This window comes from Aquarana catesbeiana, linkage group LG12, assembly GCF_042186555.1.
Source record: "Aquarana catesbeiana isolate 2022-GZ linkage group LG12, ASM4218655v1, whole genome shotgun sequence".
In the NCBI taxonomy this organism is placed as follows: Eukaryota; Metazoa; Chordata; class Amphibia; order Anura; family Ranidae; genus Aquarana; species Aquarana catesbeiana.
The window spans coordinates 59558015-59574838 of NC_133335.1; the positions used below are offsets into that span (position 1 = coordinate 59558015).

Sequence of the window (16824 nt, forward strand, 5' to 3'; positions counted from 1 at the left end):
CCTCAGAGTGCTCTGATTAACCCCAATAAAGTTCAGCTGTTCTTTCCTGACATTTTCTTAGTCGGATCCTACAGAAAAATCCATGGTCCACAGAGGGCTTCCAAATCATCAGAGGGATCTCGTTGTTAAAAGTTATCAGTCAGGAGAAGGGTACAAAAGAATTTCCAAGACATTAGATATACCATGGAACACAGTGAAACAGTCATCATCAAGTGGATAAAATATGGCACAACAGTGACATTACCAAGAACTGGACGTCACTCCAAAATTGATGAGAAGACGAGAAGAAAACTGGTCAGGGAGGCTGCCAAGAGGCCTACAGCAACATTAAGGCTCCATTCACACTAGCGCGTTTTTTGATGCATTTTGCATTTTACAGAAATGCACGGGAATTTTTTAACATGGGTTCCTATGGAACATGTTCACATCAATGCCTTTTTGTATCTCTGCATTTTTGGAAAGGGTCAGGGACTTTTTTTCATGCAAAATGCAGCGTTTTGCATGTAATACAATTCAATGGACAAGCATCAAAAACGCATGTGCACCGTTTTTGCAGCGTTTTTGCAGCGTTTTTGCAGTGTTTTTCATGCGTTTTTGCCGTTTTTTTTTTTTTATTTTTTTTTATCTTTTTTTTTAGACTGTAAAAAAAACTGTAAAAAAAAAAAACGCAAAACGCAAATTGCAGCAAAAACGCGGCAAAAACGCTGCTCAAAAACATGGCAAGCATGAAAAAAAAACCTCCAAAAACGCCCAAAAGCAACATGCATAGGTGTGAATCGAGCCTTAAGGAGCTTCAGGAATATCTGGCTGTGTGCTACATGTGACAATAATCTCCCATATTATTCATATGTCTGGGTTATGGGGTAGAGTGGCAAGCTTTTTCTTAATAAAAACATCCAAACCCAGCAAAATATTGCAAAAACACATCTGCAGTCTCCCAAAATGTTTTGGTACATTACCTTTCAGTTGTGAGTGGCTGTGTTTGGGCAGAGTGGCAGCTTTTGATGGGCAGAGTGGCAGCTTTTGATGGGCACAACAGTGGCTGTGTCTGATGGGCACAGTAGCTGTGTTTGATGGGCACAGTGTCAGCTTTTGATGGGCACAGTGGCTGCGTTTGATGGCACAGTGGCTGCGTTTGATGGCACAATGGCTGCGTTTGACGGGCACAGTGGCTGCATTTGATGGCACAGTGGCTGTTTGATGGGCACAGTGGCTGTGTCTGATGGGCATAGTGGCTGTGTTTGATGGGCAGTGTCAGGTTATGATGGGCACAATGGTCATTTGATGGGCACAGTGGCTGTGTTTTATGGCACAGTGGCTGCGTTTTATGGCACAGTGGCTGTGTTTGATGGGCACAGTGTCAGCTTTTGATGGGCACAGTGGCTGTGTTTGGGCACAGTGGCAGCTTTTAATGGGCAGAGTGGCAGCTTTTGATGGGCACAACAGTGGCTGTGTCTGATGGGCACAGTGGCTGTGTTTGATGGGCACAGTGTCAGCTTTTGATGGGCACAGTGGCTGCATTTGATGGCACAGTGGCTGCGTTTGATGGGCACATTGGCTGCGTTTGATGGCACAGTGGCTGCGTTTTATGGCACATTGGCTGCGTTTGATGGCACAGTGGCTGCGTTTGATGGGCACAGTGGCTGCATTTGATGGCACAGTGGCTGCATTTGATGGCACATTGGCTGCGTTTTATGGCACAGTGGCTGCATTTTATGGCACAGTGGCTGCGTTTTATGGCACATTGGCTGCATGTGATGGCACAGTGGCTGCGTTTTATGGGCACAGTGGCTGCGTTTGATGGCACAGTGGCTACATTTGATGGCACACTGGCTGCGTTTGATGGCACATTGGCTGCATTTTATGGCACAGTGGCTGTATTTTATGGCACAGTGGCTGCGTTTTATGGCACATTCACTGCGCTTTATGGCACAGTGGCTGCAATTGATGGCACAGTGGCTGCATTTGATGGCACAGTCGCTGCGTTTGATGGGCACAGTGGCTGCATTTGATGGCACAGTGGCTGCGTTTTGTGGCACATTGGCTGCGTTTGATGGCACATTGGGTGCGTTTTATGGCACAGTGGCTGCATTTTATGGCACAGTGACTGCGTTTTATGGCACAGTGGCTGTATTTGATGAGCACAGTGTCAGCTTTTGATGGGCACAGTGGCTGTGTTTGGGCACAGTGGCAGCTTTTGTTGGGCAGAGTGGCAGCTTTTGATGGGCACTACAGTGGCTCTGTCTGATGGGCACAGTGTCAGCTTTTGATGGGCACAGTGGCTGCATTTGATAGCACAGTGTCAGCTTTTGATGGGCAGAGTGGCAGCTTTTGATGGGCACAACAGTGGCTGTGTTTGATGGGTGGCACAGACTTACTTCCAACCAAGTTCCTTGATTGGCCTGGGTGCTGGTGCAGTGCAGGGACAGGGAGTCACTCACTGTGACTCATAGCAAGGCAGGCAGCCACAGCTGAGCAGCTCTGCTCTCTCCAGGAGGAGTACTGTCTTCTCTTCAGAACAGGCACGAGTCCACTCCGGCTCCGCTCCCTCTTAGCCACGCTGTCTGAAGATGGCAGAGGTGGACGGAGCTTGTTTACTAGCCGCGAAGGCAGCATGCAAAGAATGCTGGGTCGGCCGCGGCGCGCTCTGAATGTTGGGGCGGCTGCGGCGTCCCTGACTGATGTCACTGGTTGCTAGCTAGACTCGCTTGCCCGGCGATTCTAGCAAGTGAAGTGAGCAACCAGTGTGCAGTCAGCTTCAGCGCCCCTCTTCTGCAAACAAATTACAGCGCTGGGGTGTGGTGCACCCCGTGCACCCCAGCCAAGATTGGCCCTGAGTGCCTCCAAAAGAGAACAACAGTTTTTTAAGGACTTTACCCAGGACTGGTTTGAGTGTGCATCAGAAGATGAAAGTGCATGTAAAGCCAAACCATTTTTTTTTTTTGTTTTTTTTACACCTTTTTTTTTTTTAAGTCTATGTACCTTCAAGGAGATTTCCTTTCAATTACTCTCTTATACCCCGTACATACGTACACACGATCAGAAATTCCGCCAGCAAAAGTCGGATGTGAGCTTTTGGTCAGAAATTCTGACCGTGTGTATGCTCCATCGGATTTTACTGGCAGAATTCCAGCCAGCAAAATATTGAGAGCAGGTTCTCTATTTTTTGGTCGGAAAAAGTTCCTATCCGAAAATGCATTTGTCTGTATGCAATTCGGACGCGCAAAAAATCACGCATGCTCGGAAACAATTCGACGCATGCTCAGAAGCATTGAACTTCATTTTCTCGGCTCATCATAGTGTTGTACGTCATGGCGGTCGAAAGTTCAGAGAACTTTGTGTGACCGCGTATATGCAAGGCAAGCTTGAGCAGAATTCCGTCGGAAAAACCATCCACGTTTTTTCTGACTGAATTTCTGATCGTTTATATGGGGCATAAGAGACAAAACAGGAAGTAAGAGGAAATTCGTCCAAAGCAAGGGCAAATTCCCTCTAAGGCCCCATTCACACTAGCGCGTTTTTTGATGCATTTTGCATTTTGCAGAAATGCACGGGAATTTTTTAACATGGGTTCCTATGGAACATGTTCACATCAATGCTTTTTTGTATCTCCGCGTTTTTGGAAAGGGTCGGGGACTTTTTCTCATGCAAAATGCAGCGTTTTGCATGTAATGGTTTTCAATGGACAAGCATCAAAAACGCAAGTGCACCTTTTTTGCAGCGTTTTTGATGCGTTTTTGGTGCGTTTTTGGTGCGTTTTTGCCGTTTTTTTTTTTTTTTTTTTATTTTTTTTTTTTTTTGTAATTTTTTTGTAAGACTGTAAAAAAAAATGAAAAAAAAAAAAACGCAAAACGCAAATCGCGGCAAAAACGCGGCAAAAACGCCACTAAAACGCGGCAAAAACGCGGCTCAAAAACGCGGCAAGCATGAAAAAAAAACCTCCAAAAACGCTCAAAAGCAACATGCATAGGTGTGACTCGAGCCTTAGATAGATATCACTTGAACAAGTATGCCTATTGGAAGATTTCCCTTCACCTCCTCTTTCTTTGACGACCCTAACATTTTGGATTTCATATGTTGTCCCAATGAAAATTGTAACTACATCAAATAGATAGGGTAAATACACCCAGAACGCAGATACAAAAAAAAAAATGTGCAAAAGGAACCTGAGGCACTCATATAGATTGTTTGTATTAATCATTCCTGAGACTTGTATGGGAGAAGAATTCATTTTAAGTTGCTGTACAGGAAGTAAAGGTCACAGGTCAGTACGTATATTGCGTAGAAACCAGTGTGCAAGGAAGAAAGCACCAAACACATTATTCAAAGTACAATAGCTGTTTTTTTTTAAAGTCATATTCATTTAAAGCCAACAGGTTGGGTTGGGGTGCATTTCAAAGATTCCACTTTTTTCAAAGCTTGTCAAATTAATTAAAGATATACACTCAAAAGATCTTCTTCAGAAGCCGGTTCAAGCAGATCCTTTGATATGAAGAAAAACAACAGACTGTCTTCTGCGCTCAAGTATGGTGCCAATATTGCTGGTAGATGTTCTCAACTGCAGGTGTCTCAAGTCCAGACAGCCTTCCTCAGTCCAGGGTGATCCAAAAACACTATTTGCAAAAAAGACAAAACGGCGCATCAGTCTTGTGCGTTTTTATGATTTTCCAAAAAGTGAACTTATCCTTTACGCAACATTACCTTTAGGCCACATCTCTCACACACAGTGCAGCGACCTGGTTCTCCAGAGGTTTGACAACCTCTACTTGATTCTACTTGAAGCACACTACTTCAGTCAATAGCCCTTCTCATACAGTACGCTGAAAGCACAGTGTATTTTACCTTTGCTACAGCACTTAATATGTAAAAAAAACCACATAAAGATGATGTATTACAGTATTAGATGCACTAACTTCATTAGAAATGCAGATACTTTGATTGGGCTTTAAGGTGTCCTACATGCTATGGAACCATAAGGAATGAATGTAGCCAACCTCCAACAGGAAGTCAGATCATAGTAAAAAAAAATGGAAGGTACTTTCTGAGTTACAAATACGTGAATAGAATTTTCTTCTTTAAACCATTAGCATCACTTTAACACTGCATATAGCATCAGATACCTTGATTTGGTAATCATTTTAAGATGCAATTTTTAAAGTGTACCTTTGGCATGGTTATGGTCATTCACTTTTTTAATATTTTCATCAAAACATAAATGACCTTCAGGGTCAGCCCTTACTGACCTCTGTAGCTGCAGCCTATGTGGAGCAATTAATCCTTAATATTTACAACAGAAGTGCTGAAGTTGAAGTTTTTCTTCTCGTATCTCAGCTCAACAGCACCCCTTTCTTGGCAGGGCGTCAACAGCTTTCTAACATGTACAGTAAGTGCAAACAGGTGTTCTAATAAGGGGATTAGGTGGGAGCTGAGCTGGTGAGAAATAATTCCTTAAAAGATGTCATTAATGCTGCTGTAAACTTAGAGGATGAGTTGTTCCAGTGCGCCTGCAGCTACATTGGGCCGTGATTTGTTTAACCACTTGACCTCCGGAAGGTTTTACCCCCTTCATGACCAGGCCATTTTTTGCAATACGGCACTGTGTTATTTGAACTGACAATTGTGCGGTCGTACGACGCTGTACCCAAATAACATTTTTGTTCTTTTTTCCCCACAAATAGAGCTTTCTTTTGATGGTATTTGATCGCCTCTGCAGTTTTTATTTTTTGTGCTAAAAACAAAAATAGACCGACTATTTTGAAAAAAATCTATATTTTTTTACTTTCTGCTATAAAACATAAACATAAAAAATTTAAAAAATCTAATTTCTTCATCAAATTAGGCCAATATGTATTCTGCTACATTTTTTTTGCGCAAAGGTTATACCGTCTACAAACTATGGGACATTTTATTTATTTTAATTTTTTTTTACTAGTATTGGCGGTGACAATATACAGGACTGCTGCAGGCAAATCGAACATCTGACACTTCTGACACTTCTTGGGGACCAGTGACACTAATACAGTGATCAGTCCTAAAAAAAATCTGTACTAATGACACTGGCAGGGAAGGGGTTAACATCAGAGGCGATCAAAGGGTCAAATATATGCCTAGGTTGTGCTTACTCACTATGGGGGGAGGTGCTTTGACTAGGGGAAGGCAAAGATCCGTGTTCCTGCTTCGCAGAACCACAGGATCAAAGCCTTCCCTACTGACAGAATGACAATCTGCTTTGTTTACATAGGCAGACTGCCATTCTTCTTGTGTTCCGAATGATTGGCAGGTCCCGGCGGACATCAAGTTCTGATTAGTTCCTGCTGTGTCCAATCACAGTGGGAGCAGGTCGCTGGCGGTGCGCGCGTGTCTCAGACCTGAAAGTGTCAAATCACGTACTAGGTATGTGATCTGGCACAGAGCGGCTGCCCTGCCACAGTAAATGTACGTGGGGTGGTCGCTAAGTGGTTAAAGCTCATTGACTAATGGTGGGACTATGTAAAATATTTGAATGTCAATAGCCTTGTCACAGGTTCACTTTAAAGTCAGTTTGAATTGCCCAGTGCCCAGCTTTGTAATAGGTTTACATAAACCAGCCTAAGTCGAAATTCTACTTTCAATAAATGATTCTCCTTTCAAAACATAGATCTATCTTAATATTTAGGAACATCTTGTATAAACAGACTTGGGACTTCATTAACTAAAATGCAAACTATCCCAGTAATAAAAAGTAATCTTAGGAAGTACTTACGTGAAAAAAAGAGTCTTGTTCACATTGGTGAGATATGTATAAGGTGTGTTCCCACTTTTTAATGATATGAAAGCCTCACAAGGTACTGCTGGTAGCTTGATACAGTAGAAAACTTCTCTATTTTTCCTGTCTGTATATTCACATTTTTCTTCTTGGGAATTCAAGGACAATCCACATTCTGTATGCACTTCCTGACTTTTATTAAGGAATTTTCCTGTGTATTTGATATAATTGTATCCCATATTTCTCCCTTTCCACAACAGAGCTACCCCTTCACTGGGATGCATTAGGAGAATAGATATTTGTATTTTTCCTTCCCAAAATAGTGTAAAATAAATATTGTAAGTTCCATTATTACAGTCCTCGATTCTTCCAGAAGCCCCAGCTTCAAGATTTGGTGAAAAGATCCGGGCTTTTAAGAAGTCTCCTCCATACGTTTTTCTTCTCCCCAAGTAATTGAACATCTCAACTTGAACATTCAAGGTGTCTCCAACACAATAATTAGGTTTATAGTTCATTATTTTTGCTGTGCTATCCAGTGCGCTGGTGGTTTCATTAAAATACATGGTATGCTTTTGGGAGATTGTACAGTTTATCATAGTCATTATCTCAGTTATTCGTTGGTCAATGGGTTTGTTTTCCATTGTTGTGGCAATGTTCTCAGTGTTTCCACAGGCAGATAACAGATGGACTTTTACTTTGAAAAAGTGAAAGTTGGAAAGCTGATGGGAAATTGTCAACATTTCTACTGTTACTCAGTTGTATCTACAGACACAATTTAAAGTGTGAGGTCTACAACAAGGAACCTACCTGACTGAAGCGTAGATAAATGATGTAGCAAAACACCACGATAACTGTACAATATATAATGATCCTATGAACTTTTCTGAATGATTTGAACATTCTCATGGTCTCCTGAAACAGAAGGAAGGTGAAATCAATCATAAATGTGATCCATGATCTATAGCCTAATTAAAGGGAGGTCTTAAAAATAATGGTCAACCCAAAGCAGCTTTCTATGCTCATTGAGTTGTGGTGGTTAACGTCCCATTGTGCTCTATTGTTTTTTATAATTTTGTCTAGAAAGGCATATCATGTATTTTTGTTTACATTGTGAGGTTAATTCATGATGAAAGTGGAATGATTAGGTTGAGGATCATCGTTGAAAACACTGAGGATAGTGAGGGTCCACACCACAAAACGCACACATTCCACCATCTTATAACCTTTGGAACTTATAGGACCCATCTTGATTCAACCAAGACATTCCCAGATCTGGCCCAATTTCCTCAAAGTTGTGCCACTAATCTTACTCTTTAGCTGGCAGACCATGTGGTTGGAACAGAAAAGAAAACAAATCAGCGCAAATATGTAAATGAAAACACAGCAGCTGAACACCAGGGTTAAAAATCAAATCCCTATAAAACAATAAAAAGCAGATGGTGCACCATCTGCTTTTTATTGTTTTATGTGGTTGGAACAGTACGTAATCTTTTACAACTTTATCTCCATTTTAACCACCATTTTGTTCGATACGGCACTGTGTTACTTTAACTGACAATTGCAGGGTAATGCGACACTGTACCCAAATACAATTTATGTACTTTTTTTTCCCACAAATAGAGCTATCTTTTGGTGGTATTTGATCACATCCTGCGTTTTTTATTTTTTGCGCTATAAACAAAAAAAGACAGATAATTTTGAAAAAATGTTTACTTTCTGCTATAAAACATATCCAATAAAAAAATTGAAAAAAATAAAATTTCTTCATAAATGTAGACCAATATGTATATTGCTACATATTTTTGGTAAAAAAAATCCCAATAAGTGTATATTGATTAGTTTGCACAAAAGTTATAGCATCTACAAACTTTGAGAATTTTTATGCTTTTTTTTTTTACTAGTAATGGCAGTGATTAGCGACTTATAGCAGGGCTGTGATATTGCGGCAGACAGTCGGACACTAACTGACACTGTTGACACTTTTTGGGGACCAGTGACACTAATACATTGATCAGTGCTAAAAATATGCACTGTCACTGTACTAATGACACTGACTGGGAAGGGGTCTAACATCAGGGGTGATCAAAGGGTTAACTGTGTTCCTAGTCAGTGTTTTAGTGTACTGTGGGAGGTGGAATTTATTCCCTGCTTTGCAGTGTTAAAGGGGTTGTAAACCCTTGTTTAAAAAAAAAAAAAAAAACGGGCGGGGGTCACAGTGGCAGCATATGATGGGCAAAACTGGTGGCATTTGATGGACATGAGTGGCTGCATTTGATGGGGCACAAGTGGCTGCATTTGATGGGCACAGCTGGCGACATTTTATGGGCACGAGTGGCTGCATATGATGGGCACAAGTGGCTGCATTTGATGGGGCACAAGTCGCTGCATATGATGGAGCACAAGTGGCTGCATATGATGGGCGCAACTGGCGGCATTTGATGGGCATGAGTGGCTGCATTTGATGGGGCACAAGTGGCTGCCTTTGATGGGGCACACGTGGCTGCATTTGATGGGCAAAAGTGGCTGCATTTGATGGGGCACAAGTGGCTGCATATGATGGACAAAACTGGTGGCATTTGATAGGCATGAGTGGCTGCATTTTATGGGGCATGAGTGGCTGCATTTTATGGGGCACAAGTGGATGCATTTGATGGGTCACAAGTGGCTGCGTATGATGGGCACAAGTGGCTGCATATGATGGGCACAATTGGTGGCATTTAATGGGCACAAGTGGTGGCATTTGATGGGGCACAAGTGGCTGCATATGATGAGCACAAATGACAGCATTTGATGGGCACAACTGGTGGCATTTGATGGGCACAAGTGGCTTCATTTGATGAGGCACAACTGGCTGCATATGATGGGCACAATTTCCATTTGATGGGCACAAGTGGCGGCATTTGCTGGGGCACAAGTGGCTGCATTTGATGGGGCACAAGTGGCTGCATATGATGAGCACAAGTGGCGGCATTTGATGGGGCACAAGTGGCGGCATTTGATGGGGCACAAGTGGCTGCATATGATGAGCACAAGTGGCGGCATTTGATGGGGCACAAGTGGCGGCATTTGATGGGGCACAAGTGGCCACATTTGATGGGGCACAAGTGGCTGCATATGATGGGCACAAGTGGTGGCATTTGATGGGCACAAGTGGCAGCATTTGATGGGACACAAGTGGCTGCACATGTTGGGCACAAGTGGCTGCATTTGATGGGCATGAGTGGCAGCATTTGATGGCAAATGTTATCGATAAACGCTCAATGTACCCACCCTATTTATTATTTCCCTACTTCCAAAAAAAATAAAAAATAAAGTTATAAAAATGTATACAGTGTGGTTGGTACTGATAGAATTATCTATGTTGTGACTCCAGAAGAGAAGATGATTGAGAAGCGATAGTAACAAAAAAATGCCCGCCACACACTGTTATGCCCCGTACACACGGTCGGACTTTGTTCGGACATTCCGACAACAAAATCCTAGGATTTTTTCCGACGGATGTTGGCTCAAACTTGTTTTGCCTACACACGGTCGCACAAAGTTGTCGGAATTTCCAATCGCCAACAACGCGGTGACGTACACCACGTATGACGAGACTAGAAAAGGCCGGTTCAGAACCAAGCGCGGCACCCTTTGGGCTCCTTTTGCTAATCTCGTGTTAGTAAAAGTTTGGTGAGAGACGATTCGCGCTTTTTCAGACTCGTGGCTTTCAGATCGTTTTCTGCCGTTCAGTTTGTGCTTGTGGGTTTGTATCTGCTCTTCAGTGCGTGCAGTCAGTTCGTATCAGAGTTTTCTGTATGATCTTTCCTACTCGTTGCTGTTTTTCAGGTCGCTCTTCACAGGCCTTGCTGTTCTTCAGTGCGTTCTGTTACTTCGTTCTGAGCAGCCGACCATTTTCTAGCCATGTTTCGTATGCGTACTCCTCGTAGAGTTCGTGCTGTGCGGGGGCTTGGTGTTGGGGTCCTGACCTTGACACAAGTCCAGTCCATGAACAGGGTGGGGAGGAGTTCATGGACCAAGAATTGGTTGCTTCAGCGTGACCAGTTCTGTCATATGCCTTTGCTCCGTGAGATCCGTGAGAATAATCCTGATGATTTCAGGAACTTTCTCAGGATGACGGACCCCGTGTTTCACCGTTTGTTGGCTTCGCTGACCCCCTATATTAGCAGGCAGGATACTTGCATGAGGCAAGCCATCACTGCGGAGCAGAGGTTGGTCGCTACCTTGCGGTATTTGGCCACAGGGAGAAGCCTGCAGGACCTCAAGTTCTCGACAGGCATCTCCCCCCAGGCTCTGGGGATCATTATCCCAGAGACCTGTTCTGCCATCATCCAGGTCCTGCAGAAGGAATATATGAAGGTAAGATTTTTATCCTTTTATATCCCATTTTATTGTATTGAATGTTTGATAATATATTGTATTTCTTTCCTCATTCCCTAATTACCATGATTGTAATATGCTGTGAATGTCCCCTTTGTCCTCATGCATGCTGGATTTTTATGTAATTATTATTTTATGTCCTTCATACATATTTGCCCTTCAATAACCTCTCCAGCATGGTGTTTCCTGCCCTATATTCACCTCATGTAGTTACTTAACAATGTATTTTATCAGCTCTATAGTAGTGCTTTACCCCAAACACCCCCTAAAATGTTTGGAAATGTTATTTTTTATTTAAATTCAGGCAGAGTGGCAGAGGCTTTTTTTTTGTGGTGTCCCCAAATTTTTTGTAACCCTCCCTCTCCCAACTGCTAAGTCAGCTGATCCCAATTCTCTATCCTCAATCATCTATCTGCTGACTTTGCCAATCCCATACACACTATACCCATCTCTTTACTGGTCAGATTTATGGATGAATTCCCCAAAGCATGTAGTGCAAGGGCCTGCCTGTATACTTTCCAATGGTACTGTTTAAAGTTCTTGTATCCTATTATTATCTTGATAGGTAATAGCAGAATGTTCAAATGTGCTCAAATGTGTACAGTGTGTATTTATATCTTTGTATTATGACACTTCTTACCTGTCCAGTGGTCTGCCAATAGTGTAACTAAGGAGGGTCTGTTCCAAGTAATACCCATTATTTAGGCATTCATCTCTCAATGAAGTGAAGAGAAGAGTTCCCCCCCTATAATGTTAGAAATGGCCCATGAGGGGGGGAGGGGGAATATGATAGGTGTACCATATACTTTGTTGTTGTTAAATTCCCCTTAATAAATGCTGTCTGGAGGTTGCCCCATAATGTTTGTGTCTAATCTGCTTGCCATGTTTCTGTGAAAAAATAGTAATGTTTATTGTTTTTTCCTCAACAGTTTCCTTCCACGCCACAGGAATGGCAGACTGTGGCCTCCCACTTTGCCCAGCGGTGGGACTTTCCTAACTGCGGAGGGGCAATTGATGGGAAACACGTCCACATTGTCCCACCACCCAACTTGGGGTCGTACTATTATAATTACAAGGGGTTTAATAGTATAGTGATGTTGGCGGTGGTGTCGGCTAATTACGAGTTCTTGTATGTGGACGTGGGGAAGAATGGCCGGATGTCCGATGGTGGAGTGATCACCCAGACGGAGTTCTACAGGCGTCTCCAGAATGGCAGCTTGGACTTGCCACCTCCAGAGGACAATGTTGAAGGTCTCCCATTTGTGTTCATTGCTGATGAAGCATTTGCGCTGGGGGACCACCTGATGCGGCCATTCCCGATGAGGACCCTCACCCCGGAACAGAGGGTTTTTAATTACCGGCTGGCCAGAGCCCGAAGAGTGGTGGAGAACACATTTGGAATCCTGGCCAGCCGGTTCCGATTATTTCTGACACCCATCCATATGGCGGAGTATAAACTGAACCATATAATACTTGCCTGCTGTGTTCTCCATAATTTTTTAAGAAAACATTCAGCCAACTATGCTGGCTCAGTTGGGCCTGAGGCCGGAATCCCAAATCCATCAACACTGACAGCGCTTGAAAGTGGCCGTCCTGGCTTGCCCTCCCTGAGTGCCCGTGATATCCGGTTACGCTACCTGGAGTTCTTTGCGGGTAGGGGGGCTATCAATATGCCAGACAATCTGTGAAACCTTTTTCAAATAAAAAACAACCAAAAGAAATTCTTTGTGGACATTTACTGCTTGTGTTTGTTTTAGCTGACCCTGACAGAAATGTGTTGAGTGCAGAAAATGTCGTGATTGGGTAACCTTATAAAAAACAGTGTTGGCTGGTACTTTCTAAATGCACAAACACATTTCACTACAAGTGCACTTGCAACTGCACTGAACCTGCACTTGTAGTGCAAAGTGTATTTGCCCTTAGGAAATAACCCCCATTTTTGCATAAAACAGCAATTACATCACCCCAAAAGTGTTGTAGTGTTGACACAATAATCCACACATTCTTGAGTAAGCCACTTTTTTATACCTGCACAATCACATGTGCATTTACGAAAGGTTTTTAAAACAAACCAACATGTTTGTTGTATAACAATTTTTGCAGTAGCATTATCAAAAATCGAAATATCCATTTCAGATAAAACAGGCCTGTGTAAAACCAACAAGAAAGCCAAAAAACTTGAACTTACAAAGTTCACATATGGTAAAACCTGAAGGCTATATCAGACATCAGTATTTAGGAACTGGGTTTGATATAGCGTTCAGATGGGGGGAAATCACCCCTGGAAAAGTCAAATTTGGAAGATGCACACCAATTTACAAATGTCAACATGTGCTATCTGCCATCAGGGGGGATCAAGGGACGTGTTTTGGGGGAGCAAGCCCTTCCTCAACGCGACTTTATAATTGAGGAAGGGGTTGCACCCCCAAAACGCGTCCATTGATCTCCCGTGATGGCAGATAGCACATGTTGGCACACTGGGTGCATCCTCCAAATTTGGCTTTTCTAAACATTGAAAAAATTTTTGCAAGATTGGACCACAAGAAAACAGGTGATTTGTGGGGTTTAAATTCGCCCCAAAACATCAATGATGTTATTATTTTTTTTAATAACATCACTGATTTGTTGCTGTATGTTGTGCAATTCGAGATTACACCCCATGATCTCCCTGATCAGTATCTGGGCACTTTCAGATGTGAAACGTTCTCTCTCCCTCACATCACGATCACCTAAAAAGAGATAAAGAACAAAAAAAAAGCTCTCAAAAATCTGCCACCATCCATCTCTTTTACCTGAGCCTGTGGTCGCAGACACCCACCTGTTGTGGTGCCAATCTCCACCACATCTTCTTCTTCCTTCTGCTCAGCTTCTTGGGTTTGCGGTATTTCCCCTTTTTCCGGAGGTGGGGGGTCTGTGTTCTCCTGGGATGAGGGGTGTCCTCCGAGTCTTTTCTCCCCTATGTAAAACAAAAATGGTATACTTAGCACACAGATATTTGATGGCAGAACTAGAAATAGGAAACATTGCTTGGAAGTGGGGTACAATTGTCTATTTTAGCAGAGTTCCAAGATGTATATTTTTTATTGGCCTTTGTCAAGCTGCAATACTTTACCTGTTTGGTACAAGCTTCACAGATGTAGCCCCCCCTATAGTATACACTGGATCACCTGTGTGCCCCCCCTAATAAAAATGGTGTTCTGGGGTCCCACACTAGTGCTCCAGTGTCCAGATGTGAAAACAGCTGCTCAGTGTCCTCTCCTTACACACAATCTAGTTTGCATTTCATTCTAGTAACAAACCCATCTACACAAACAAATATTTGGCATCCAAGTAGGCCCCAAAAAATGTGTGAAAATGCATATGGCCTAAACAATGGTGTTCTAGAGGCCGAAAGAAAAATGTTTGATACAAACGAATAATGGGCCCATGAACATTAAAGTTGCCCTTTTAAACGTTACAATTAATAAAAGCATATGGAGCAGAACGAACGGAATAAAGACAGAAAGAATAGGAACACAGCACAACTACTTACTTTTTTGCAGCACTCTCCGGATCTTTCGGTACTGCTCTGGCTCTCTCAACTTCAGGTCCGACCACCGCTTCCTGAGCTGATCTTTCGATCTTTGTACCCCGAAATTCCTCTCAAGACTCCTGACCACTTTCACCATGATCTTGGCCTTTCGGATGTTGGGGTTGGGGTAAGGCCCATATTTTCCGTCATAGTCGGACTTCCTCATGATGTCGACCATCTCCAACATCTCCCCAAACGACATATTTGTGGCCTTAAAACGTCTCCTTCTGGATCGGGACGTGCCTGGATCCGGGCTTTCCTCCTCCTCGTTCCTGCAATTATCACGCACCTGCATGTGCTCTTCCCCCACTGCGCCGAACGAAAAGGGGCGGGGAATACACTAGAAAGAACGTCAGGGGCGGGCGGAGTTACACGCATGCGCAGTGTGTATAAAGCGTAACACGCGTGCGTATTACGTACGATCTGTGAGCAGAGGAAGGAGCATTGGACGCGACGATCGTAAGAACGAAGGTAAGAGACAAACTTGTGCCTATACTGCTTCTAGATTGAGGCCTATATTGTAACAAGATTAGGAGAGTTTTGTCTGACATTAGGCTTTGTCTTGTGTTGTGTCTTGCAGTGAACTTGGATATCTTAATGAAAGACAATGACTTCATGTCAGTATTCGTAGAGATGCTAAGTGAGCTGCCCTGTCTGTGGGAGATTACCCACCCCCATTTCAAGAACCAAGCAAAGAGGAAGGCAGCACTGGAGCAATTGTGTGAAATTGTGAAGCAGGAGCACATATCTGAGGGAGCACAAGAAAGTCCAGGATTCGCAGAGATCCGGAGCAGCAGATGACATCTATGTCCCCAGGATGTTGTACTACGACAGGCTGCACTTTCTGGCAGGCCAGACTGAACCCAGGCCATCCCTCTCCAGTCTTCCTTCCACGCTTCCTTCCCCCCCAGCTGAGGCTTCTGACGCCCAACCTGGGCCTTCCAGGCGATATGTGGAGGAGCCCAGATTGAGCCAGGTATAGCATTCCTCTAAATATTTCTGCTTGTCCAATCAATGATGTTAACTAGATGTTAGTTGGGAGTACTAATTTAGGATTGTGATTGATGATGCAAAACATTACAACTATGTCCCTTTTTCATACACAGGGAAGTCTCAGCCAGGAGGTGGCCGGGCCGAGCCGGCTGGCTGATATCAAGGTCCCTCCACCCCCCCTGAAAACAGAAAGTGGTAGTAGGAGGAGTACCCTAGAGGAGGCTGCTATAGCATTCTTTTGGAGGACTACAGAGGTCCTGGGAGCACCCCACACCATGCAGGAGAACATTGCTGCCTTCATAGCCTATAAAATGCAGAGGATGGAGGAGGGCCAAAAAGTCTTGTGTGAGGCCCTCATATCGGAGGCTCTGGAGAAAGGTATGAGGGGCCAAATTACACCTCACACACATCTTTGGGATGGTCCTCCTCCTCCTCCTGCAGGTCCTCCTCCTCCTCCTCCCTCTCCTCCAGGTCCTCCGAGTCCTCCTCCAGGTCCCCCCAGTCCTCCTCCTCCTCAAGGTCCTACTCCTCCTCCTGCCACATCTCCAACTGCACAGCCACAGCCCGGAAGGAAGCGTGGAAGGAAGACCAGACAGTGATTGCCCTGGGTTCAGTCTGGTCGGCCAAAAGATGCAGCCTCTTGTGGTACCACAGCCTGGGGACACAGATGTCATCTGCTGCTATCCGGATCTCTGCGAATTCTGGACCAGACTGCCCTCCCTTAGATATGGACTCCTCAGGCCACCAATTTTGATGTTGAAGAATTGATGTCTGCCGTGGGGGTCCCAGGCTTCGCTAATTTCTCATGTTGATCCAGTGTTGCCTTCCTCTTTGTTTGGTTCTGATCCCTTAATAAAGGATTTTTGTTTTGAATTATACTCTCCTATGTGTTTTACTTCAAAAATGACAGTTGGTTTGTGAGGATTCAGGTACATTTCAAATATACAATGTGAAATGAACAAGGGACACCAACAACAAACAATCTCCTTGAGATTAAATAATAAAAGATATCAATGGTGTTGGGGTAACTTGACACACAAAACACAGACAAAAATATTCTGGAGTAAAAATAAAAATAACATTGAACAAAGATCAGCCTTGGAAAAAATCCAAACATTAAAACAAAAAAAAAGGC

General features: G+C 43.5%; 1 protein-coding gene across 3 annotated transcripts in view; it reads right to left on the reverse strand.

Annotated features, from left to right (window-relative positions):
* Window positions 1-16824, reverse strand: part of LOC141114289 (NXPE family member 1-like) — a 297268-nt gene that overhangs the window by 119260 nt on the left and 161184 nt on the right. For 2 of the 3 annotated variants that reach the window (XM_073607890.1, XM_073607891.1), the window contains exons 2-3: window positions 7553-7657; window positions 6743-7464 (exon numbers count right to left, since the gene is read on the reverse strand). In XM_073607890.1, the coding sequence (XP_073463991.1) occupies window positions 6743-7464; window positions 7553-7651 (821 nt within the window). In that variant the 5' untranslated portion in view covers window positions 7652-7657. Of the gene's footprint in view, window positions 1-6742; window positions 7465-7552; window positions 8015-16824 lie in introns of those variants that run through there. The other variant, XM_073607889.1, reaches the window with a different exon arrangement.